The sequence below is a fragment of the Capricornis sumatraensis genome, chromosome X (assembly GCF_032405125.1).
Source record: "Capricornis sumatraensis isolate serow.1 chromosome X, serow.2, whole genome shotgun sequence".
NCBI lineage: Eukaryota > Metazoa > Chordata > Mammalia > Artiodactyla > Bovidae > Capricornis > Capricornis sumatraensis.
This window is the reverse complement of record NC_091092.1, coordinates 66,075,557-66,100,386: the sequence shown is the minus strand read 5'-3', so window position 1 is coordinate 66,100,386 and position 24,830 is coordinate 66,075,557. Positions and strand designations below refer to the sequence as shown.

General features: G+C 37.7%; 1 protein-coding gene across 1 annotated transcript in view; it reads right to left on the bottom strand.

The window, feature by feature from the left end:
- Positions 1–15,784: 15,784 nt before the first annotated feature.
- CHM (CHM Rab escort protein) overlaps positions 15,785–24,830 on the bottom strand; it is a 214,332-nt gene continuing 205,286 nt past the window's right edge. The window contains exon 15 of the mRNA XM_068963181.1: positions 15,785–16,327. Coding sequence (XP_068819282.1) covers positions 16,136–16,327 — 192 coding nt within the window. The 3' untranslated portion in view covers positions 15,785–16,135. The remainder of the gene's footprint in view (positions 16,328–24,830) is intronic.

Here is a 24,830-nt window from a genome sequence, read left to right as displayed (position 1 = left end):
TACAGTCATATCCAACTCTGTGCAACCCTATGGACTGTGGTCTGCCAGGCTCCTTTGTCTGTGGGACTCTCCAAGCAAGAAAGCTGAAGTGAGTTGCCATGCCCCCCTCCAGGTGATCTTCCTGACAGAGTGATTGAACCCATGTCTCTTATGTCTCCTGCAGTGGCAAGCAAATTCTTTACCACTGAACCACCTGGGAAGCCCAAGTGTCCATGGATAGGTGAGTGGATAAAGAAGATGTGTGGAGTAAATAATATTCTATTATAATAATATAATATTTAAATATTATTAAGCTATAAAAAGAATGAAATTCTGCCATTTGCACCAACATGGATAGACCTACAGGGTATTATGCTAAGTGAAATAATCCAGACAAATAAAGACAAATACTGTATGATTTTACTTATATATGGAATCTAAAAACCAAAACAAATAAACAAAAGACAAATAGTCATAGATACAGGAAACAAACAGATGGTTGCCAAAGGGAAGTGAGGGTAAGAGGAGGAGAAAAACAGGTGAGTCAGATTAGAGGTACAAACTTCCAGTTACAAAGTAAACAAGTCATGGGTATGAAATATACAGTATGGGGAATACAATCAATAATAATGAAATATAAAGTAAATTGGAGTTGTTGTGGTGAACATTTTGGAATGTATAAAAATAATGAGTCACCATTTTGTCCACCAGGAACTAACGTAGTGTTGTAGGACAATTAACAAACAAACTTGTAGAAAAAGGTATCAGATTTCTGGTTACCAGGCTTCCCTCATAGCTCAGCTGGTAAAGATCTGCCTGCAATGCAGGAGACCCCAGTTCGATTTCTGGGTCAGGAAGATTTCCTGGAGAAGGGATAGGCTACCTCCTCTAGTATTCTTGGGCTTCCCTGGTGGCTCAGGGGGTAAATAATCTGCGTGCAATGTGGGAGACCTGGGTTCAAGCCCTGGGTTGGGAAGATCCTCTGGAGGAGGGCATGGAAACCCACTCCAGTATTCTTGCCTGGAGAATCCCATGGATAGAAGAGCCTGAAGGGCTATACCGTCCATAGGGATGCAAAGGATTGGACATGACTGAGTGACTGGGCACACATACAAAGAGCTAAATGTTAAACAATGTCATAACAGTATTTAAACAACATATAGGATTTATTTTCATAATATCAAATTGGGGAAGACTTTCCTAAACGAGATGCTAAGCCCGGAAGTCATAAGGGTAAATATTGAGTGATTTGACTACATCAAAATTTAAAGTTTCTGTGTAACAAATCAACCCATCAAAAATTTTAAAATCCAGAATTGGAGGGAAATATTTACAATGTATATAACAAAAGTAAGTACACAGAATATAAAAAGAACTGTTAACAAATCATAAAAGTGGCAAGGGCATGGATTGGTAAATCACAGAAGAGGTGATTCAAAATCATCAATAAATATATGTTCAGATGTAAAAGTAATCAGAGAAATGCAAAGCATAAAAATATGATGCCATGTCTTTGCCCATCTGATTGGCAGACAGTAAAGGAATAATAACATCTAGTACAAATGAGAGTGCAAATTGATAAAGTCTTTTTGGAGTACCATTTGTCCGTTTCTATCAAAGTTTTAAATGTACATATTCTTTAACCCAGGAATTTAATCTCTAAGAATTCACTCATCAGAAATATGCATGTGAACAGAAATATGTGTATAAAATGTTCATTGAATCACTGCTTGCAGTAGCAATAAAACTAGAAACACCTAAATGTTCAATAATAATGACTGGTTAAATGAATTTCATACCATGGAACACTAAGCAGCAATGAAAAAGGGGTAAGCAATTTTTTATTTATTGGATTTTATGGTGTCCAAGATACATTGTTTTGTAAAAAGCTATTACAGAACTATGATATAAGCCAATTTATTTTGAAATTTTTTTACAAAGGTTGTGTACCTTATACTGAGTGTGTCAGTCAGTGTGTGCATGTGTGTGCATAGAAAAATATCTGAAAGAACAGTTACACATCTGGTGAGGAGTGATATTAGAAGTGCTGATGAATGAATATGTCAAAAATGTAGAAAATTCAAAAATTATAAAGGGAAAACATTATTCCTATATTTGCACAATTCAAAAATAACTAATGTCACCATTCTGTGTACATTCTTTTAGAGTTCACACAAACATACACATATGCATGTAGACTGCTCTCTATTCTTTACACAAAATGAGATGTGCTCTACATTCTATTTCTGTAACCTGCTTTTTTTAATTTTTAAATTAAAAATTGAAATATAGTTTAACAATTTTGAGTCAGTTCCAGATGTATAGCTATAACTTGCTTGCTTTTTTGTTGTTGTTTAACCATATATTGTGGATTTTCCCCATGACATTAATTACCTATTTATAAAACATTTATAGGGATTACTACATTTCAGGAACATTCCTAGATCCCTTGCTTATATATACATCTATATTCTTTTAATGTTCTTTTAAGATTATTTTTATTGCTGCAGAAGCATTAACTTTTGTGTATACAATATCAGCGTTGCTCATTCAGAAAAGTATTGTGATATTTGAAGAAGCAGGAGGGAAAGAATGTCCATTAGTGTGCTCAAACTGAGATATTTTTCAAAGAACTTTCTATGCAGAGGTTGAAGTTTTTATAGAAAAACCTGTAAAATGTTTCTTTGGTCTGGACTGCAACATGAGCAGAAAAACAAGTCAATGACCCTTGTTACAAAACTTTATTTAAATATATACCACATTCCTGATATGCATCCAAGTAGATATTCTTACCACAAATAGTATTGTTAGTTGAATATTTATTGTCTGTCCGAGTTATGGCACATGTAGTGCTTTCTATTCCAGTTCCCTTTGATCAGACCTCCTATGCAGACAGCCAGTGCATCTGTTTGGATCTCTCTTGTCAAGTTCTAAGTCCCAATTGCTGCAGAGATTTACAGTATCTCCATGAAATTTCCTTTTCAGCTTGTGATGCACCAATCACTGTTAGAATATGGGTAAAAGACCTGTAAATAAAGCTAGTGATGGAATCCATAACAAATGTTTTTCCAACAACAAAAGCTTGAATGTTGCATCCCTCCTGAGTTTCCTGTGTCTCAGGACTAAATTTTAGGTATTCAGAAGCAGTTTAGTTTATAAAATGCAACTTGGAGAGTACATTGTGCTGTTTCTCTTGGGACTGAAACTGAATATTTAGATTTAATTGTATCTTTTTAATGGAATTATACATGTCACTTTTTATCTTGTAGGTGAAAATATCTAAACCCACTAACTGGTAATGAGAGGAACTCTGGTCTGATTAATGGGGTACATCTATAAAATATATGTTCAAGTTTACTAAAGATTCTCTAGCAGTTATGCCATTGCAGTCATGGTGAAGAGAACAGTGGCAATTAGGAAACCTGGGTCCTAAATCTGACTCTCATTAATCACACAGCAGCAATGCTACCACTTATTGGGGGCTTTTCTATGTGCCAGGCACTTTGTTGAGTGCTTACATGATTTTTCTCATATTCATTCTTACAAAAAGCCAATGCAGTAGGTACTATCGTCATTACCAATGAACAAACAAGGAAATGGATGATGAGAGAGAAAAGAATAGTTTGCCAAGTGTTAACAAATAAGTGGAGAAAAATTGAAGTGAAAGTGTTAGTCGCTTAATCGTGTCGAACTCTTTGTGACTCCATGGACCGTAGCCTACCAGGCTCCTCTGTCCATTGAATTCTACAGGCAAGAATACTGGAGTGGGTTGCCATGCCCTCCTCCAGGGGATCTTCCTGACCCAGGGATCCAACCTGAGTCTCCTACATTGCAGCCAATTCTTTACTGCTGAGCCAGTCATTGCAAAAGTCACAGCTCATTGAAATCATTCCTTTGATATGAATGCCAGCTACCAGGGGTCAGTATCTGTGACTTCTCATCCTGAGTCTCCTCAGGTTGCACTGTCCAGGGGGTGGATGCAGCCATTGACTGCTTGATAGTGGGTATCCTGTTTCTATCCCAGGTTCCTTCAGGGCTTGCTCTCAAGGCAGCTGTAATATGGTGGCTTGATGGCTACAACACCCTTTGCTTACCGATATGTCAGGCAACATTTTTTTTTTCATTGATACTGCCAAGGTGTTCCTGCCATTGCACCCTCACACTACTTATCACCCAGAAGGTGAAGGTGACAAAAGAAGGGATATGGCGGGGGCAGCAGAAGCCACCCCAATACTCCATCAAGAGTGGCTACTTAGAATCATATGGCCTGAGCCATAACTTTAAGATCCTACCCCCAGCTCTGCTTAGCCCCCTCAATCTTTTTTTTGTTTTTTTTTTTTTTTAATAAATTTATTTATTTTAACTGGAGGTTAATTACTTTACAATATTGTATTGGTTTTGCCATACATCAACATGAATCTGCCACAGGTATACACGTGTTCCCCATCCTGAAACCTCCTCCCTCCTCCCTCCCCGTACCATCCCTCTGGGTCGTCTCAGTGCACCAGCCCCAAGCATCCAGTATCATGCATAGAACCTGGACTGGCTATTCGTTTCATATATGATATTATACATGTTTCAATGCCGTTCTCCCAAATCATCCCACCCTCGCCCTCTCCCAAAGTCCAAAAGACTTCTATACATCTGTGTCTCTTTTGCTGTCTCACATACAGGGTTAAAGTATATATTGAACACATTATATTTCACATTTCCAGAGGATAGTATTCCTTTTTCCATTTGTGAGGTAGGCTTACACAGGCAGACTTCCCAGGTTTTACTGAAGAAGATCAACATTTGCTTATTTGTAAGGCCTGAACCACATTGAAAATTACATGATTTTACAAATTACTCTTAGACATCTAAGAAAATGAGGGGAAAAAAACTATTCACCATATAATCTTTTGGTCAAGAATATTTTGGCCATGCATTATTAATGAAAAATATGAACCAAGTGTAAGGAGTATTTTTGAATGGCAGTTTCATGTAGACTTACTGGGGGCAAACTGATTGATGGGTTCTACTATTAGGAGGGAACTGTAGTCCCCAAATAATCTTCACTTTAAGTGCAACATATGTTATACCACACATGTATTCCTACAAAGTTGTTCTCAAACCAGATTTCTGTCAGTTCATATCTTCTCCTTTACTTCCACAATCATTTTAGAATTGCTTTATTCTCAGTTTTATCTTCAGTTGGCAGTGGTTCTACCTACCACACCTACCTCTTTCTGTCTAGAAGTTAATAGCTTATGCAATATTGATATATACCATCAGGGAACTCCTAGGAACTCCTATTTAAAAGCAGTTTGAATTTGTTGGTAAAGCAAAAAAGTACTTTGTAATGGGCACAGTCACCCTCCAAAATGTGCATTATAAATCTAGATATTTTTAAAGACTGTTCTCTGAAAACAGGATGTATCTGAGTATGGATTGTATGCTAAATCACTTCAGTTGTTTCTGACTCTTTGCTACCCTATGGACGATAGCCCACCAAGCTCCACTGCCCACGGAATTCCCCAGGCAAGAATACTGGAGTGGGTTGCTGTGCCCTCCTCCACGGTATCTTCCTCTTCCTGACCCAGGGATTGAACCCACGTCTCTTATGTATCCTGAATTGGCAGGAGAGTTCTTTACCACCAGCACCACCTGTTAGCATCTCAAATCTAGCAGTCAAAAATTACTTTCAGAATATCTGAAAGACAAATGATGTTCAAGGTTCGGTTTATCTGTCCCTATAATTTTCAAATCTAGATTTATAAAAGGAAAAACATTACCTGTAGGCATTTTTTTCCAGTCATAATAAAGATATATAGAAAGAAGTTTCAAGTTCTGCACAAATTTTTTTGTTCCTATTACGTAAGCTCAACCAAAGGAAATCACTTTATGGCACTTTGCCCATTTCTGACTTAAAAATTCTAAGCTCCTTAGGGTATAGCTTATATCTAATGCTTTGAGAATTTAATTATCTGTAAAACTTAAATGTTTATATATTAAGCAAATAGCTTCCATACCAAATAAAGGTGAACTTTTGCAAAACTGTAGACCATATTTGAACTTAAGAGTCTTATTCCAAATTATTATTTTGGAAACATATTTATAAGATAAATCCAAATCAAAGAGGACAACTTCACATCACATGTGCTAAAGGTTTAGGTACCCATAGTTGACTTCAATTGGAACAACAGTTGCTTTTTACAGCACATACTTGTTAGTGAGTATTGCCTCTCCTGCGGTTTTTCTCAGAATAAAAATAGTGGTTAGAAGTAGTTAGGTAGTGGTTAGAAGTTACCAAGATAATCCTTTGCTGAAGTTCCCAAGTGTAGATAATATTTTTCTTTCTTCCTTAATTTACTCTCCTTTCTGTGTAGAACCTTAGACCTGAACATTTTATGACATTTCCTAATCAGTAAAAATCTAAATTCCCATGGTACACAAATGCATTCACAAACTTATACACAGAATTACAGAGATACAGGTAGTTTGGAAGGCTCTTATAAGAAAATTTTCCAGGTATATTTATTTAAAATATTAATTCAGAATTAAAATAAAGATTTATAATTTAGTTTTTGTAAGTATCAGAATTCAACATGTATATCTTGAACATCAAAAGAAATCTGATTATGAGAAAGGAATGTCTCAAAAAAAAAAAAAAAAACCCAATGGCAAGAATGATACTGGGCCTCAGGGGGGACCTGATTGTGGATTTAGAAAGCTCTCAGAAACAAATTTTAGGTTCATCTGTCAGTTCTGTGTCTCATCACTGCTTCTTTCTTTGCAAACTGTCTTGGCTTTCCTAGCCACACAGTAGAAAATGTAGCTCTTCATAACTAAACATAACTATAACTATAACTATAACTATATATATATATATATATATATATATATATGTATATATATATGCCTTTTCATATTGTTCATGAGGTTCTCAAGGCAAGAATACTGAAGTGGTTTGCCATTCCCTTCTCCAGTGGACCACGTTTTGTCAGAACTCTCCACCATGACCCGTCTGTCTTGGGTGGCCCTACACAGCGTGGCTCATAGTTTCATTGAGTCAGACAAGGCTGTGGACCATAAAGAAAGTTGAGCAGCAAAGAACTGATGCTTTTGAACTGTGGTACTGGAGAAGACTCTTGAGAGTCCCTTGGACTGCAAGGAGATCAAATGAGTCAATCCTGAAGGAAATCAGTCCTGAATATTCATTGGAAGGACTGATGCTGAAGCTGAAGCTCCAATACTTTGGCCACCTGATGTGAAGAACTGACTCACTCGGAAAGACTCTGATGCTGGGAAAGATTGAAGGCAGGAGGAGAAGGGGACAGCAGAGGATGAGATGGTTGGATGGCATCAGCAACTCAATGGACATGAGTTTGAGGAAACTCCAGGAGTTGGTGATGGGAAGCCTGGCATGCTACAGTCCATGGTGTCACAAAGAGTTCGATGCGACTGAGCAACTGAACTGAACTGAACTGAGAGCTAAACAGAGGGCTTCCCAGGTGGTTCAGTGGTAAAGAATCTGCCTGCCAATTCAGGAGACATGGGTTCGATCCATGGGTCAGGAAGATCCCTTGGAGAAGGAAACAACAACTTACTCCAGTATTCTTGCCTGGAAAATCGAGGAGCCTGGAGGGCTACAGTCCATGGGGTGGTAAAGAGTTGGAAATGACTTAGCGACTAAACAACAGCAAATAACTGAAGAGATTTTGTGTTATGGGTCAGCCACTCAGAAAGTCAAGCTCTTTATGGGTCTCAGTTCCAAAGAGGAGCAGGAGCATGTCTCTATCCAAAATGGAAACCACTGTAGTCATAGAAGCAGGGTTACACAGGAGATGTATGGCCATAGCCAGGTGTTGTTAGGTGGTATAGATGCAAGGAGGGCACCTGCCCTCAGGTTGCTTACTATCTAGGAGACAGAAACAAAATTAAAAAAAAAAAACTTGGATTCTTATGAGATAAGGGCTTTATGATCAGTTCTGGGTGGGGAGCACAAAGGGAAAAGTAACTTTGTCTCATGGAGCTGCCCAAGTGTTAGCAGTTGAAGTGGCATTAGAGATGGGTTTAAAAGTATGAAAAGAAAGGTAAGGTGAAAGGGGTGTGATGGTAGCACAGAGATGCCTGGAAATTCAAAAACAGAAGTGGTATATTCAAGGGGTCACAGAGTTTGAAGATACTGAGAAGTTCACCATGTGAGTTGGGGAGGGAGGTAGAATGATAGATGAAGCCAAAGAGGAATATTTTGGTTTTTGAAGGGTGTGGTTTCATATGCTATACTAAAGAAGTCAGACTGTATTTAATATGGAAAAGATTTTAAGGAGAAAAATGACAAGATCAGGGATTTTATTTGTATTTATTTTTTAGGAGAAAGTCTACCACTAGTAGGGCAAGCACATACAGCTCATTACGATGAAAAAGAATATAATCTTACTACTAGTAGATTACAAACATGTTTCAGTGTATCCTGAATTAGGAGAAACAATCAAAGCCTTTCTAACTGTGCAGTATTGGGCAAGTAATTTTATCTCTGTGCTTCAGTTTTCTTGACAAGTTCTCAACTGTAAAATGGAGAATGATAATAGTACCCATAGTTAAAAGTTTTATTAATAATTGAATAGTGCCTGGTACATAATAGGCACTACACATGTTACCTGTCAGTTTGTTTTCTACTCTTTTCTCTGCCCAAGCTACCCCTGACACATTTGGTGTAGGCTGGGAATGAATGCCCCCTCAAGGGCTTTATTCTTCCTTAACTTTGGTGTGTTATTGTGCTAAATGGGTCTCTTTTCATGATATTTAAGCAGGAGAAGGAATCCATGCAATGGTTTCTGCCTCAGTGGGTAGTTGGAATAGAATGAGGAGCTTGGTGTCAGGAAGACTGATTATAACAATCTGAAAGAGAATGAGAATAGAGGGTTGTGGAAATAGAGAGGAGGTTGTGATCAGTAAAATGTAGTGTGATAAGTCACTTCAGTCGTATCCAACTCTTTGTGACCCTATGGAGTGTAGCCCGCCAGGCTCCTCTGTCCATGGGATTCTCCAAGCAAGAATCCTGGAGTGGGTTGCCATGGCCTCCTCCAGGGGATCTTCCCAATCCAGGGATCTAACCTGTGTCTCATGTCTGCTGCATTGGCAGGTGGGTTCACCACTAGCGCCACCTGGGAAGATGTTCTGAGATAAAATCAATAAGATGCTGTGCTCAACTGAATGAGGGAGTTGAGGAAATGCAGAGTCGTAATTTAACATGTATGTAAGCAAAGCAAATAGATCTTTTGAATCTACTGATTCTTTTAATTCTTCGAATAAAAAATAAGTCCACATTTCAATTTACATATTCATTTGTTCCATCAGTAGCTCTATTTGGATAAAAACCACTGGCATGATCTCCACTCATTAGTAGTTTTTTTTTTTTTTTAATTGAAGTATAGTTGATTTGCAATACTATAACAGTTTCAAGTGTACTATATAGTGATTCAATATTTTTACAGATGAATAATGAGTCTATTTGAAATCATTATAAAATAATGGCTGTATTTCCCTGTGCCACACAATATATCCTTGTTGCTTATCTATTTTATACATAGTAGTTTGTTCCATATTCCTATCTTGCTCCACACCTGATCCCTCTCTCCATTGGTAACCAAGTTTGTTTTCTATACCTAAGAGCCCGTTTCCCTTTCATTATATACGTTCATTTCTTCTTCTTTTTTTTCAAGAATTATTTATTTTATATTTGTCTGCACTGGGTTTTCATTGATGTGTGTGGGTATTCTCTAGTTGTGGCAAATGAGGGCTACTTTTCATTGTGTTGCCTGGGCTTCTCATGGTGGTTTCTCTTGTTGCAGAGAATGGGCTCTAAGCATGCAGGCTTCAGTAGTCACAGCACTTTGGCTCAATAGTTGTGGCACACAGGCTTAGTTGCTCTGTGGCATGTGGGGTCGTTGATCCCTGGACGAGGGATCAAACTCGGATCCCCTGCATTAGCAGGCGGATTCTTAACCACTGGACCACCAGAGAAGCCCCACATTCCTTTCTTTCTTTGTCTTATTTCACTAAGCATAATACCCTCTAGGTCCAACCATATTGTTGCAAATGGCAGAATTTCATTCATTTTTATGACTCAGTAATATTTCATTGTGTATGTATATCTATATATATCACATCTTCTTTATCCATTCATCTGTTGATGGACACTTAGGTTGCTTCCATGTCTTGGCTACTGTATTGAAATAAATAGTTCTGCTATGAACATTGTGATGCATGCATATTTTTGAACTAGCATTTTCATTTGCTTTGGATATATGTTAATACCTTGTAGTGAAATTGCTGGATCATATGATCCTTCTATTTTGCTTTTTTGAGGAACCTCTATATTGTTTTCCATAATGGCTGCACCAATTTACAATCCTACTAACAATGTACTAGAATTCTCTTTTCTTCACATTCTTATCATTTGTTATTAGTAGACTTTTTGATGATAGTCATTTTGACTGGTGTGAGGTAATACTCTAACTGTTGTTTTGATTTGCATTTCTCTGATTGGTGATGTTGAGTATTTGTGTGTGTGTGCGTGCCTGTTGGCCATTTGCATATCCTTCTTGGAAAAATATCAATACAGAACTTCTGCCCACTTATAAATTGGGTTTTGATACTTAAATTTTTTATGGTCTATGTATTTTGAATATTGACCTCTTGGTCATATTATTTGCACATATTTTCTCCCATTCCATAGGTTGTCTTTTCATTTTGTCAATAGTTTCCTTAGATGTGCAACTTTTTTGTTTGATAGCTCATTTGTTTGCTTTTGTTTTTCTTGCTTGAGACAGATCCAAAGAAATATTGCTAAGACCGATGTCAAAGTTTGTTTTACCTATGTTGTCTTCTAAGGGTTTTATATTTTTAGGTCTTACATTTAAGTCCTTAATCCAGTTGTAGCTTATTTTTGTATATAGTGTGAGAATGCTGCCCAATCTTCCCAATATTATTTATTAGAGGATCTCTTTCCCCCATTGCATATTCTTGCCTCCTTTGTCATAGATTAATTGACCATGTAAGTGTGGACTTATTTCTGGGCTCTCTATTCTGTTTCATTGATCTATGTTTTTGTGCCACTGTGTTGTTTTGATTACAGTAGTTTTGTAATATAGTTTGAAACCAGGGTGTGTGATACTTCTAGCTTTGTTTTTCTTTCTCAAGACTGTCTTGACTTTTTGGGGTCTTTTGTGTTTCCATACAAATTTTTATATTATTTGTTCTAGTTCTGTGAAAAATGCTACTGGTGGTTTGAAAGGGATTGCACCTACAGTGCATGACACTCAATGAAATAAGGGAGGTGGGAAATACAAATACTATTTTATTTCACTTATATGTGGAATCTAAAACACAAATCAAATGAACATAACAAATAGGTTTGTAGATAGAGAAAAAATAGATTGCCAGAGAGGAGGAGTGTGGGGAGGATGAATGAAATCAGTGAGGGAGATTAAGAGGTACAATTTCCAGTAAAAAAATGAATCATGGGGATGTGATGTATAGCATGGGGAATATAGTCAATATTGTAATAACTTTGTATGGTGACAGTTGATAAGTAGACTTACTACGGTAATCATTTTGTATTGTATAGAAATATCGAATCACATGTTGCATACCTGGAGCTAACATAGTGCTGAATGTCAACTATACTTCAATTACAAAATAAAAATAAGTGAAAATAAGAGAAAAATGCTATGTTGATAAGATGAAGAGTAATAGTGTCTAATGTATATTAGACTGTGAATAGAAACTATGAGCTAGTACTTGTCATCTTTTCAAGCTCTACAAATCCTCTGCTGAAATACTATTTTTTCCACACATGAACAATTTGAATAGGACAATTCACTAATGTTTCTAGAGTAAAACTGTCCATCTTTAAAGAATATTTCTTTCAGGGGTCAACTGTCTCACTGACAGGAAGAGGACTTACACATGCAAGTCCTATTAACATTAATAGGTGTTAGCAACATAAATTGCCCTGTAGTGATAGGCGATAAGACCCTCCAGTCTACTAGAATCCAAGTTCTATTGATTATCTGTCAAATGGTCCTAAGAGTCATCATCATGACAAAGAGCAGACGTGGCAACTTGTATGGGAAGGGCATCTCATTGTAGCCCCATAGCTAAACTATAATAGGAAAAAAAAAAAAAAAAAGTGGTTTTCAAAGTGTGACCTAGGATGTTAAGGGTTAAACCTCTTGCATTTTTAAAAAGCCATCATTAAAGAATTCAAACATATCAAAGCACTTGTTTAAAAAAGTGTGAATACTCTGAGCTTCAATGTGCTTGAAGGATAATCTAGCTACTTGTTTAAAAAATTCAATTAACCTTATCTTTTTTAAACTTGATTTATTAATAACACAGATAAATTGCCAGTTTAGAAATACTGATGTTATCTTTTGAATACATCCTGTCTGAGAAGATTTAGAAACTACCTGGAATTCACAGAAAATGTCACTCTGCTATAATTATTTGATTCAAGAACAAATCAGTTCAGTGAGTGATTTCTGCATGAAAAGAACATCAACAGTCTCTTATCTGTTGTAAGCTACTGGGGACTCAACCACCACAAAGAAAAACATTTCAGATTCTCATTCATGAAGTAAATAAGAAAAACATGTCAGAGTCTCATACACTAAGTGAGATGGGAAAACAGTTTGCAGGTAGTGTATTGTAATGCCATACCCCATGCCTCAGAACACTGATTTCAAACAGAATGAAGCTTGATGCTGGCATCTAGAACAGTTTGCTAAGTAAATCATACCCATGTATCATTTGATTGCCTTTTTCAAAAGCCTGACACAGTCGGCAGATGCCTAGAAATAAAATCAAATATATAGCTGGAAAATTAACTGAGAGGTTAAATAATAGACCAATATCAACAAATAAATCAGTTTCAAGACACTCTTTCATTTCTTGGCATATATACAAAATTTTAATATTAAAAAATAGGATACCACACCTGAAAGGCATTAAAACAGACTTTATTTTCTCTGAAAACTTACTGTTACAGTGTGCAAATTATGAATAACCATATATTCATGCTTTCTGAAATGCACTTAAGAAAATCAGTCAAGAGTTGAGAGAAATTATCCTAATGGCAGTAAATACTTATCTGTAAGAAAATTGCTTTAAAGGATCATTACTATTTAGTGATAAAATTTCAACAAAAATTTTTTTTGAGGTTTTTAGGACTTTAGACATACTTTGCTTTCTCCAGAACTATAGCTGTGACAGAAGTTAATCATTAGCATGCCCATTATTTTGGGCAGAGGGCTGCCAATCTCAGAAATTACTATTCCAGAAGTTAATCATTAACATGACCATTTTTCTATAAGCAGCTAAGTATAATAGTAGATGGGAAAATTATAACTCAGTTTTCCTGTAGAAAAATATATGTTTATTATATATATATATATATATATATATATATATATATATATATAATGTATGTTTTTCTGGGCAGGCATAGACAAAAATACAGTAGCAACATAGGGTTAGTAATCTGTTTTCATATTGATGACTAAACTGAATGGTATTATCACTTTGGCTAATAAGAAGCATGCATAATACATTTTAAACATAGGAATAACAATTCTTTGATAACAGCAATTTTCAAAATTTAAAATTAGCTAATGAAATTTCTGCATCATGTACAAACATCTAAATTTTATTCATATGACTTCATGCTTACGGTTTTACAATAAAACCGAAAGACTTTTCTTTAAAGCTCTGAAAACAAGTATTTGCAGTAAGACAGCTGAAAAGAATGTTCTTAGAATAATTTCTATTACATTCTGAGGCAAGAGGAAGTATCTAAAGTTTTCTAACACAAAGTTTTAAACAGCTGTGTATTATCTTAATCATCACTAATGATATTCAGGAGCTTTTAAACATTTCAACAGTATTAATAAATAATCCAGAAGAGAAATTCTGATACTGGCTAATGGATGAAATAGGGTACAGTATAGATTGGGCCATGAGACTACAGAATATCTCCTTCATTGTTCAGAGAACTGTAGTAAAGCTATCAGAATTTTTCTAGTTATTCTAGGTCTACCCTGATTGGCTGTTTACATAAGTGTGCATGATGTATCAAGAAGCCTTAACTCTAAGCTATAACAAAGTACAATATTTTAATTGGTGCAGCTTACTGCATTTGTATCCAAACTCAATGCTCTCATATAGTGGAACCTTTTATATTCCTGGTACTGCAGGGCAGGACCAATACCCAGTGCTTATAGGTATCTATTTTGCATTCAGTGCATACCATAGTTGGGTTTCAGGAAATATAATTTAAGACAGATCTGAATCCACATAACAAAGTAGGTTATAATGTAATTCTATTGTCCCTGATTTGTATAACATTATAAAAAGGGAAGAGAGGGATAGAGGGGATTAAAGAGATAGGGGAAAGGCTGTGCAATGGGGAGAGAGGTTAGGAGTAGCCTGAAAGGCTTGGAAGGTTTTCCTCTGGATTCAGCTATATCTGCTGAATTTAAACCCTGCTGGGGGGTTAAAAGGTGAGGCAAGAGCTACATTCTTTCCATTTCTCATGAGTCTGTGACCGTAAAGAGCTGGCTGAAATCTGGAGAGGTCAAAGCCCTGCTACAGCTGAAGAATGTAAGAACTATGTGCTTTCTACTGTAGCCATGGCTCTCTGATCAGCAATACCGGCCAGACAGCATGACAATACACTTTCAATGAATTTATTTATTCAAATAAGTTGTTAAGTCCAAACTATTGCTCAAAGAAGATAAACCATCAGAGCTCAGCATTTGGAAAGATTTTAATACAGGCACTCACTGTACCTAGATTTGCTGTCTATTCACAGCCCTTATATTTTTATGTTAAGTGCATATTAGGGTTTATCAATTGTCATATTCTGTTTAGAGTCATTGGTGGTTTCAGGTCTAATTACTAGAAAAGGAATATGAAGAGTTTATAGAATGTTTTCCTTATTAAGATTTAAAACCACAATTCTATATGTTACTATGTTTACTCTTCTATAAGACTATTAAATACTAATTTAAGAAATAGATTTTTATTTTAAAAGCTTAATGCAATAAAAACACTATGATTTATTGTGTTGGGGGAAGTGACAGCAAGCAATTATTTGCTGCATGAGATCTGATATTCACCCCCAAGTCAATGAGAAAATTCTGAAAGAACTTTTATTCCAGAAAAATCATTCTAAGGATAGCGCTTCATATATCTTCAAAATAATTCTTATACAGTAGACATGTAGAGAAACTGAGGTGCAGAAAGTAAACATTTTCCCTAATATCATATTAGGCAATTTGCAAATATCATCATCATATTTGCCTAATATCAGTATAGCTAGGACAAAATTAGGTCCATAGACAATCAGGTTAGTGCTCTAGGTACTCAACTAGAAAGAATTTCCAAACACCAAAGAAGCCTATTCAAATCTTTCCTTTCATTTTTCCAGTACTGAGCTTTCGTAGAATGTTCAGGACTCAAATACAAATACTATTAACATTAAAAAAAAAAAAACCAGTAAGGGACTCGTGCCTTGCTTGTAAAAGTGTCTACTTTAATATAGTATCTTCAATTCTCTTCAAGATAGAGAACAAAACAAACCTCTATTTCAAAGATAGGCTCCTGCTTGGATTACAACACTTTAATTTTTTTCAGCTACATAAACTCATATACTTTCATCATTTGTGTCAGAATGCTCACACCCATAAAGAAAATATAACTCAAATAATCAAAGGAAATTTTTGAGCCAATTCAAAATATGTGGCTTTCAAGCAAAGTGGCAGGCAAAAGCTGTCCTAATACCACAGAATTACTAACAAGGCATAGGATCACTTTCATAAACATAGCTGTATTTCTGGGAATCAATCCACTTTATAATTTTTATCTGCTAATTCCACAGGTTTGGTATCTTAAAGCAGGCAAGTCAATGTGCTTTACAAAGTGTTTTGTGGTCTTAGAATGTCCTCTTTAAGGAAAATCCCCTTTTGGATATCTTTTATTGTTTTTCTTGGTAATTCTGCATGTTAACTGGCTGCTGTTTTGTAACATTTTTCAAACAGTTCTTCCATCAAGAAGACTCTCAGGCTAGGAGGATTTTCCACAGTGTGGTATCCAGTTTGGCATATACTCATTATTTAGAGGGCTCCTCTGGGTTTTTCAGATTTGAGCTTTCTTTGGGAGTCTCTGAGTTGGCCTCTGGTAAGGCACTGGATTCTGAAGCCTCTGGTTGTAAATTGTCTCCATCAAGGATAATGTCTTCAGGATTCGGTGGGGGAGGACAGAAGTCTTCGTTGGGGCAGATTTGTTGGAAAAGTGCTTCAGCCTGGCCAGGGAAGAAAGGGCACAATAGTTTTTGAACACTAACATAAAATATACGAACCTTTCTGGAACAATTTAAAAAATGAAGTATCATCCTTATAATCATTAAGTTACGGAACTTTATACAGCATACATAGCCTTCTAAAATCTGCTTTCAGAACTCAAATACATTCATTCAGACACACCCTTCAAGTATATGAGTACTTGATCAGGTGCCTAGTCAAGACTTTAAGGTCATTTATTCTACGTGTCAACAGAAATAAAATTTCTTTTAATATTCTTTATATAATTTCTTAATAGATCTTATCTGTGATATCTGTAGTCAAATTTAGCATATACCAATTTTAACAACTGTTCAAATCAAGAACATTGTTCATTGTTCAACTATTTGCTTTTCTAGTTTTCTTCCCTCTGCTTTGAGGAGTATTACATAATCCAAGACTATGGACTCTGAATAGAAAACCATGCCAAATGCAGTAGTGACATGATCTAGGGAATGTTTAATTAGCATCTGAGCCTTGCTCTCTTTGTCTACAGCATAGAAGAGAGTAAGCTTCTTTATATGGTAACTGTTATGACTGTTATTAATAATAACAGAAATTGAAATGTCAAGATTTAAGCTGAGCTTAGTCTGGCAGGGTAAGAGAATAAGAAAGTAAACGTGATCTTAATTAAAAACAACAAACACATACACACATACAAGAAAGTAAATATGGCAAGTAGCATTGTTATTCTATTCTAAACATATTCCTAGTTTTATTTAGATGAATATACTTCTTTGTTATATAGGGGTCCCTGCCAAGTTAGGTAGGTTGCATGCTACCCTACTGGTAAAAGAAAGTCATTAAAGGGTTTTAAGATATATGCATGTTTTGCTTTAAAGTTTACAATGTCTGTCTGTACCACTTCAACCCTCTGTCCTAATGTACACACAAGGTCATCCATTAGGCCAGGAGTTGACAACTACGGCCCACAGGCCAGATCCAGCCTGTTGTCTGTTTTCATAAATAAAGCTTTATTGGAACAGTCACTCTCATTTATCCATCTATAGCTGCTTTTGCATTGCAATGGTGGAGTCAAGCAGCTGCAAAATACATTATATGGGTTGCAAAATCAAAACTATTTGCTAGATGGCCATCTATAATTGCATACTCCTGCATCCAGTAAATAGAACAGTTTCTTTCCTTCATAAGTAAAATTCAAGGGCATATTTTTGGACCTGCCATTTAACTATGGTTATTTTCAAATTAAATATTTGAAATGCCTGCTTTGCTTGCTTCCACCCAGGGATCACACTATATACATCTTTGAAGGAGACATTTAGTCTCTAGAAACAGGAGGACTGGTGTCAGACAGAGCCTCTAACTCACATTTTAGTTACTCTAGTGGTCATTTTGTCTTTTATCTCTACCTAGTCTACCTGAAAAAGTTCTTCTTCCCCTTCACTCTCTGGATGCAACCACCACATCCTATTGATTTTATCTCTTAGTTCTTGACTCCATCTGTTCTTAGAGACACAGACGCCTAGAGACACAGCTCAGACATGCACCATCTTTCACTGGAACAACTGCAACATCTCAGAACTGGACTAGTCAATTTGCCTCTAGGATTTTCCTGTGTAATCATTCTTTATGCTGCCCTCAGAGGGGTCAATGGAAAATGAAATTCTGTTTATGCCTTGTGCTTAGTTACTCAGTAGTCTCCGACTCTTTGCAACCCCATGGACTGTGACCCGCCAGGCTTCTCTGACACGGGAACTTCCAGACAAGAACACTGGAAAGGGTAACCATGCCCTCCTCCAAGGGATCTTCCAAACCCAGGTATGGAACTCATGTCTCCTTTGTCTCCTGCATTGCAGACAGATTCTTTACCTGCTAAGAAATCGTGTTCTGGCTTAAAACTCTTCTGGACCTAAATCAAATCCCTTATGATTAAACAGTGGAAGTGATAAATAGATTTAAGGGGCTAGATCAGATAGGTAGAGTGCCTGATTAACTATGGACGGAGGTTCGTGATATGGTACAGGAGACAGGGATCAAGACCATTCCCATGGAAAAGAAATGCAAAAAAGCAAAATGGCTGTTTGAGGAGGCCTTAAAATAGCTGTGAAAAGAAGAGAAGAAAAAAGCAAAGGAGAAAAGGAAAGATATAAGCATCTGAATGCAGAGTTCCAGAGAATAGCAAGGAGAGATAAGAAAGCCTTCTTCAGCAATCAATGCAAAGAAATAGAGGGAAACAACAGAATGGGAAAGATGAGAGATCTCTTCAAGAAAATGAGACATACCAAGGGAACATTGTATGGAAAGATGGGCTCGATAAAGGACAGAAATGGTATGGACCTAACAGAAGCAAAAGATATTAAGAAGAGGTGGCAAGAATACACAGAAGAACTGTACAAAACAGATCTTCACGACCCAGACAATCACAATGGTGTGATCACTAATCTAGAGCCAGACATCCTGGAATGAGAAGTCAAGTGGGCCTTAGGAAGCATCGCTATGAACAAAGCTAGTGGAGGTGATGGAATTCCAGTGGAGCTATTTCAAATCCTGAAAGATGATGCTGTGAAAGTGCTACACTCAATATGCCAGCAAATTTGGAAAACTCAGCAGTGGCCACAGGACTAGAAAAGGTCAGGTTTCACTCCAATCCCAAAGAAAGGCAATGCCAAAGAATGCACAAACTACTGAACAACTGCACTCATCTCACATGCTAGTAAAGTCATGCTCAAAATTCTCCAAGCCAGGCTTCAGCAATACATGCACCATGAACTTCCAGGTGTTCAAGCTGGTTTTAGAAAAGGCAGAGGAACCAGAGATCAAATTGCCAACATCCGCTGGATCATCAAAAAAGCAAGAGAGTTCCAGAAAAACATCTATTTCTGCTTTATTGACTATGCCTAAGCCTTTGACTGTATGGATCCCAATAAACTGGAAAATTCTGAAAGAGATGAGAATACCAGACAACCTGACCTGCCTCTTGAGAAACCTATATGCAGGTCAGGAAGCAACAGTTAGAACTGCACATGGAACAACAGACTGGTTCCAAATAGGAAAAGGAGTACGTCAAGGCTGTAAACTATCACCCTTCTTATTTAACTCATATGCAGAGTACATCATGAGAAACGCTGGGCTGGAAGAAGCACAAGCTGGAAGCAAGATTGCCGGGAGAAATATCAATAACCTCAGATATGCAGATGACCCCACCTTTATGGCAGAAAGTGAAGAGGAACTAAAAAGCCTCTTGTTGAAAGTGAAAGAGGAGAGTGAAAAAGTTGGCTTAAAAGTCAACATTCAGAAAACTAAGACCATGGCATCTGGTCCCATCACTTCATGCGAAATAATGGGGAAACAGTGAAAACCGTGTCAGACTTTATTTTTTTGGGCTTCTAAAGTACTGCAGATGGTGACTGCAGCCATGAAATTAAAAGACGCTTCCTCCTTGGAAGGAAAGTTATGACCAACCTAGATAGCATATTTAAAAGCAGAGAGATTACTTTGCCAACAAAGGTCCGTCTAGTCAAGGCACCGTGAACTTCCAGATGTTCAAGCTGGTTTTAGAATAGGCAGAGGAACCAGAGATGAAATTGCCAACATCCGTTGGATCATGGAAAAAGCAAGAGTTTCAGAAAAACATCTATTTCTGCTTTATTGACTATGCCAAAGCCTTTGACTTTGTAGATCACAATAAACTGTGGAAAATTCTTCAAGGGATGGAAATACCAGACCACCTGACCTGCCTCTTGAGAAATCTCTATGCAGGTTGGGAAGCAACAGTTAGAACCGGACATGGAACAACAGACTGGTTCCAAATAGGAAAAGGAGTACGTCAAGGCTGTATATTGTCACCCTGCTTATTTAACTTATATGCAGAGTACATCATGAGAAACACTGGGCTAGAGGAAGCACAATATGGAATCAAGATTATTGGGAGAAATATCAATAACCTCAGATATGCAGATGACACCACCCTTACGGCAGAAAGTGAAGAAGAACTAAAGAGTTTCTTGATGAAAGTGAAAGAAGAGAGTGAAAAAGTTGGCTTAAACCTCAATATTCAGAAAACTAATATCATGGCATCTGGTCCCATCAATTCATGGCAAATAGATGGGGAACAGTGGAAAGAGTGACAAACTTCACTTTTTGGGCTCCAAAATCACTGCAGATAGTGACTACAGCCATGAAATTAAAAGATGCTTACTTCTTGGAAGAAAAGGTATGACCAACCCAGACATCATATTAAAAAGCAGAGAAACTACTTTGTCAACAACAGTCCATCTAGTCAAAGCTATGGTTTTTCCAGTAGTCATGTATGGATGTGAGAATTGGGACTATAAAGAAAGCTGAGTGCCAAAGAATTGATGCTTTTGAATTGTGGTGTTGGAAAGGATTCTTGAGGGTCCCTTGGACTGCAAGGGGATCCAACCAGTCCATCCTAGAGGAAAGCAGTCTTGAATATTCACTTGTAGGACCGATGCTGAAGAAGCTCCAATACTTTGGTCACCTGATACAAAGAACAGACTCACTGGAAAAGACCCTGATGCTGGGAAAGATTGAAGGCGGGAGGAGAAGGGGATGACAGAGGATGAGATGGCTGGATGGCATCACCGACTCAATGGACATGAGTTTGAAAAAACTCTGGGAGTTGGTGATGGACAGGGAGCCCTGGTGTGTTGCAGTCCATGGAGTCAGAAAGAGTCGGACACAACAGAGTGACTGAACTGACTGACTGACTTCTTCAACTATGATGTTTACAGCCTAGGCTGGTGCAAATGCTATAATGTATGGAATGTTTCAATCTGATTGTCTTCCATTTGGATGAAGAATTGCTACTCATCTTTTATATCTTTCTGTGTAAGGTTCTCTGACTCCCAGATAGAACTTGTGGCTCCTCCATATTACCTTTATACTTTCAATATCATTCTTCTTGTTTTTTAAATCTATTCTTTTATTTGTTTATGGCCTCACCATACAGCATGTAGGATGGTTCTCGAACCAGGGATTGAACCTGCACTCCCTGCACTGGAAATCCAGTCTTAACCACTGGACCATCAGAGAAGTCCCAATATTTTTTTTGCAGATACCACACTGCAATGTCATTTGTTTCTATGTTTTTCTCCTTTCAGTTCAGTTCAGTTCAGCTGCTCGGTCGTGTCCGACTCTTTGTGACCCCATGAATTGCAGCGTACCAGACCTCCCTGTCCATCACCAGCTCCCAGAGTTAACCCAAACTCATGTCCATTGAGTCCAGCCATCTCATCCTCTGTCATCCCTTTTTCCTCCTGCCCCCAATCCCTCCCAGCATCAGAGTCTTTTCCAGTGAGTCAACTCTTCACATGAGGTGGCCAAAGTATTTTCTCCTTTACTAGACAGTGATTCACCCAGGAATGATGACTAGGTTTTAGTTAACTCTGAATCCTTAGTGCCAGGCATGGAATAGAATCTCTCTCTCTATATATATATATATGATATATGCATATGTATGTACATATATGTAATGTATGTTGTAATATTTATATCCAACATCTCTACAATACAGTTTACACACACACACACACACACACACACACACACGTAGCTATACATGTAAGTTTAGTTCAGTTCAGTCACTCAGTCGTGTCCGACTCTTTGCGACCCCATGAATCCCAGCACGCCAGGCCCCCCTGTCCATCACCATCTCCCAGAGTTCACGCAGACTCAATCCATTGAGTCCGTGATGCCATCCAGCTATCTCATCCTTGGTTGTCCCCTTCTCCTCCTGCCCCCAATCCCTCCCAGCATCAGACTCTTTTCCAATGAGTCAACTCTTCACATGAGGTGGCCAAAGTACTGGAGTTTCAGCTTTAGCATCATTCCTTCCAAAGAAATCCCAGGGTTGATCTCCTTCAGAATGAACTGGTTGGATCTCCTTGCAGTCCAAGGATATATATAAATGGAAGAATTTTAGAAACTGTATATTGTGCAAATATTGAATATAAATACTATAATTATTATTACTCTTTCTTTTACTTCTACTCCAGTTCCTCTGTATCTTACACCTTATCTCTCTCTTGCCACCTCTCTACAGGATAGATTCCCCTGAACCCCAATATCCGTGGCTGGATCCCTCTCAATCTGTTTCTGTATATTCCTGTCATAAACAATGTGTGTCCTAAGACTGCCAACCAACTGCACGTTTTGCTGTCCTGCCCTTATTTGTACTCTACCTGATGTGGAAATCCCCCTTTAGCCCATCTGCCACTGACCCCTGCTGTTGCCAATTTCCCAAAGCCAGACTCTGGCCTTTCCCAAGTCTCTCCTCTCTTTCCAACTGCTGGAACATTTTAGCACCATCACTTTCTGGAAGGTCTTTCTGGAAACTTCTTGGTGTGTTTCATTTCATTTGCCAACTAAGCCACAGCTCTGAGACTTATACAAAGAGGTTGGTTCAGAGTACTTGTCAACTTTTAATCTTCGTCCTTTTAAAACTAGAAGTAAGCTTAAAGGGTAAAGGCTTTCATGTAGTTAAAACAATTTAAAAGGGCTAATTATATTGTGACTAAGTTTCCTTATACTGGGAAGTACAGAGAAAAAAAGCTGAGGTGATAGAAACAAGTCCGATGCTGTAAAGAGCAATATTGCACAGGAACCTGGAATGTCAGGTCCATGAATCAAGGCAAAATGGAAGTGGTCAAACAAGAGATGGCAAGAGTGAACATTGACATTCTAGGAATCAGCAAACTAAAATGGACTGGAATGGGTGAATTTAACTCAGATGACCAATATACTACTACTGTGGGCAGGAATCCCTGAGAAGAAATGGAGTAGCCATCATGGTCAACAAAAGAGTCCGAAATGCAGTACTTGGATGCAATCTCAAAAACGACAGAATGATCTCTGTTCGTTTCCAAGGCAAACCATTCAATATCACCGTATCCAAGTCTATGCCCCAACCAGTAATGCTGAAGAAGCTGAAGTTGAATGGTTCTATGAAGACCTACAAGACCTTGTAGAACTACACCCAAAAAAGAATCCCTTTTCATTATAGGGGACTGGAATGCAAAAGCAGGAAGTCAAGAAACACCTGGAGTAACAGGAAAATTTGGCCTTGGAATGCAGAATGAAGCAGGGCAAAGACTAATAGAGTTTTGCCAAGAAAATGCACTGGTCATAGCAAACACCCTCTTCCAACAACACAAGTGAAGACTCTACACATGGACATCACCAGATGGTCAACACCAAAATCAGATTGATTATATTCTTTGCAGCCAAAGATGGAGAAGCTCTATACAGTCAGCAAGAACAAGACCAGGAGCTGACTGTGGCTCAGATCATGAAGTCCTTATTGCCAAATTCAGATTTAAATTGAAGAAAGTAGGGAAAACCACTAGAGCATTTAGGTATGACCTAAATCAAATCCCTTATGATTATACAGTGAAAGTGAGAAATAGATTTAAGGGCCTAGATCTGATAGATAGAGTGCCTAATGAACTATGGAATGAGGTTCATGACATTGTACAGGAGACAGGGATCAAGATCTTCCTCATGGAAAAGAAATGCAAAAAAGCAAAATGGCTGTCTGGGGAGGCCTTACAAATAGCTGTGAAAAGAAGAGAAGCGAAAAGCAAAGGAGAAAAGGAAAGATATAAGCATCTGAATTCAGAGTGCCAAAGAATAGCAAGAAGAGATAAGAAAGCCTTCTTCAGCGATCAATGCAAAGAAATAGAGGAAAACAACAGAATGGGAAAGTCTAGAGATCTCTTCAAGAAAATGAGAGATACCAAGGGAACATTTCATGCAAAGATGGGCTCGATAAAGAACAGAAATGGTATGGACCTAACAGAAGCAGAAGATATAAAGAAGAGGTGGCAAGAATACATGGAAGAACTGTACAAAAAAGATCTTCACGACCCAGATAATCACGATGGTGTGATCACTCACCTAGAGCCAGACATCCTGGAATGAGAAGTCAAGTGGGCCATAGAAAGCATCACTACAAACAAAGCTAGTGGAGGTGATGGAATTCCAGTGGAGCTGTTTCAAACCCTGAAAGAGGATGCTGTGAAAGTGCTACACTCAATATGCCAGCAAATTTGGAAAACTCAGCAGTGGCCACAGGACTGGAAAAGGTCAGTTTTCATTCCAATCCCAAAGAAAGGCAATGCCAAAGAATGCTCAAACTACCACACAATTGCACTCATCTCGCACGCTAGTAAAGTCATGCTCAAAATTCTCCAAGCCAGGCTTCAAAAATATGTGAACCGTGAACTTCCAGATGTTCAAGCTGGTTTTAGAAAAGGCAGAGGAACCAGAGATCAAATTGCCAACATCTGCTGGATCATGGAAAAAGCAAGAGAGTTCCAGAAAAACATCTATTTCTGCTTTATTGACTACGCTAATGCCTTTGACTGTGCATCACAATAAACTGTGGAAAATTCTGAGAGAGATGGGAATAGCAGACCACCTGAGCTGCCTCTTGCGAAATCTGTATGTAAGTCAGGAAGCAACAGTTAGAACTGGACATGGAAC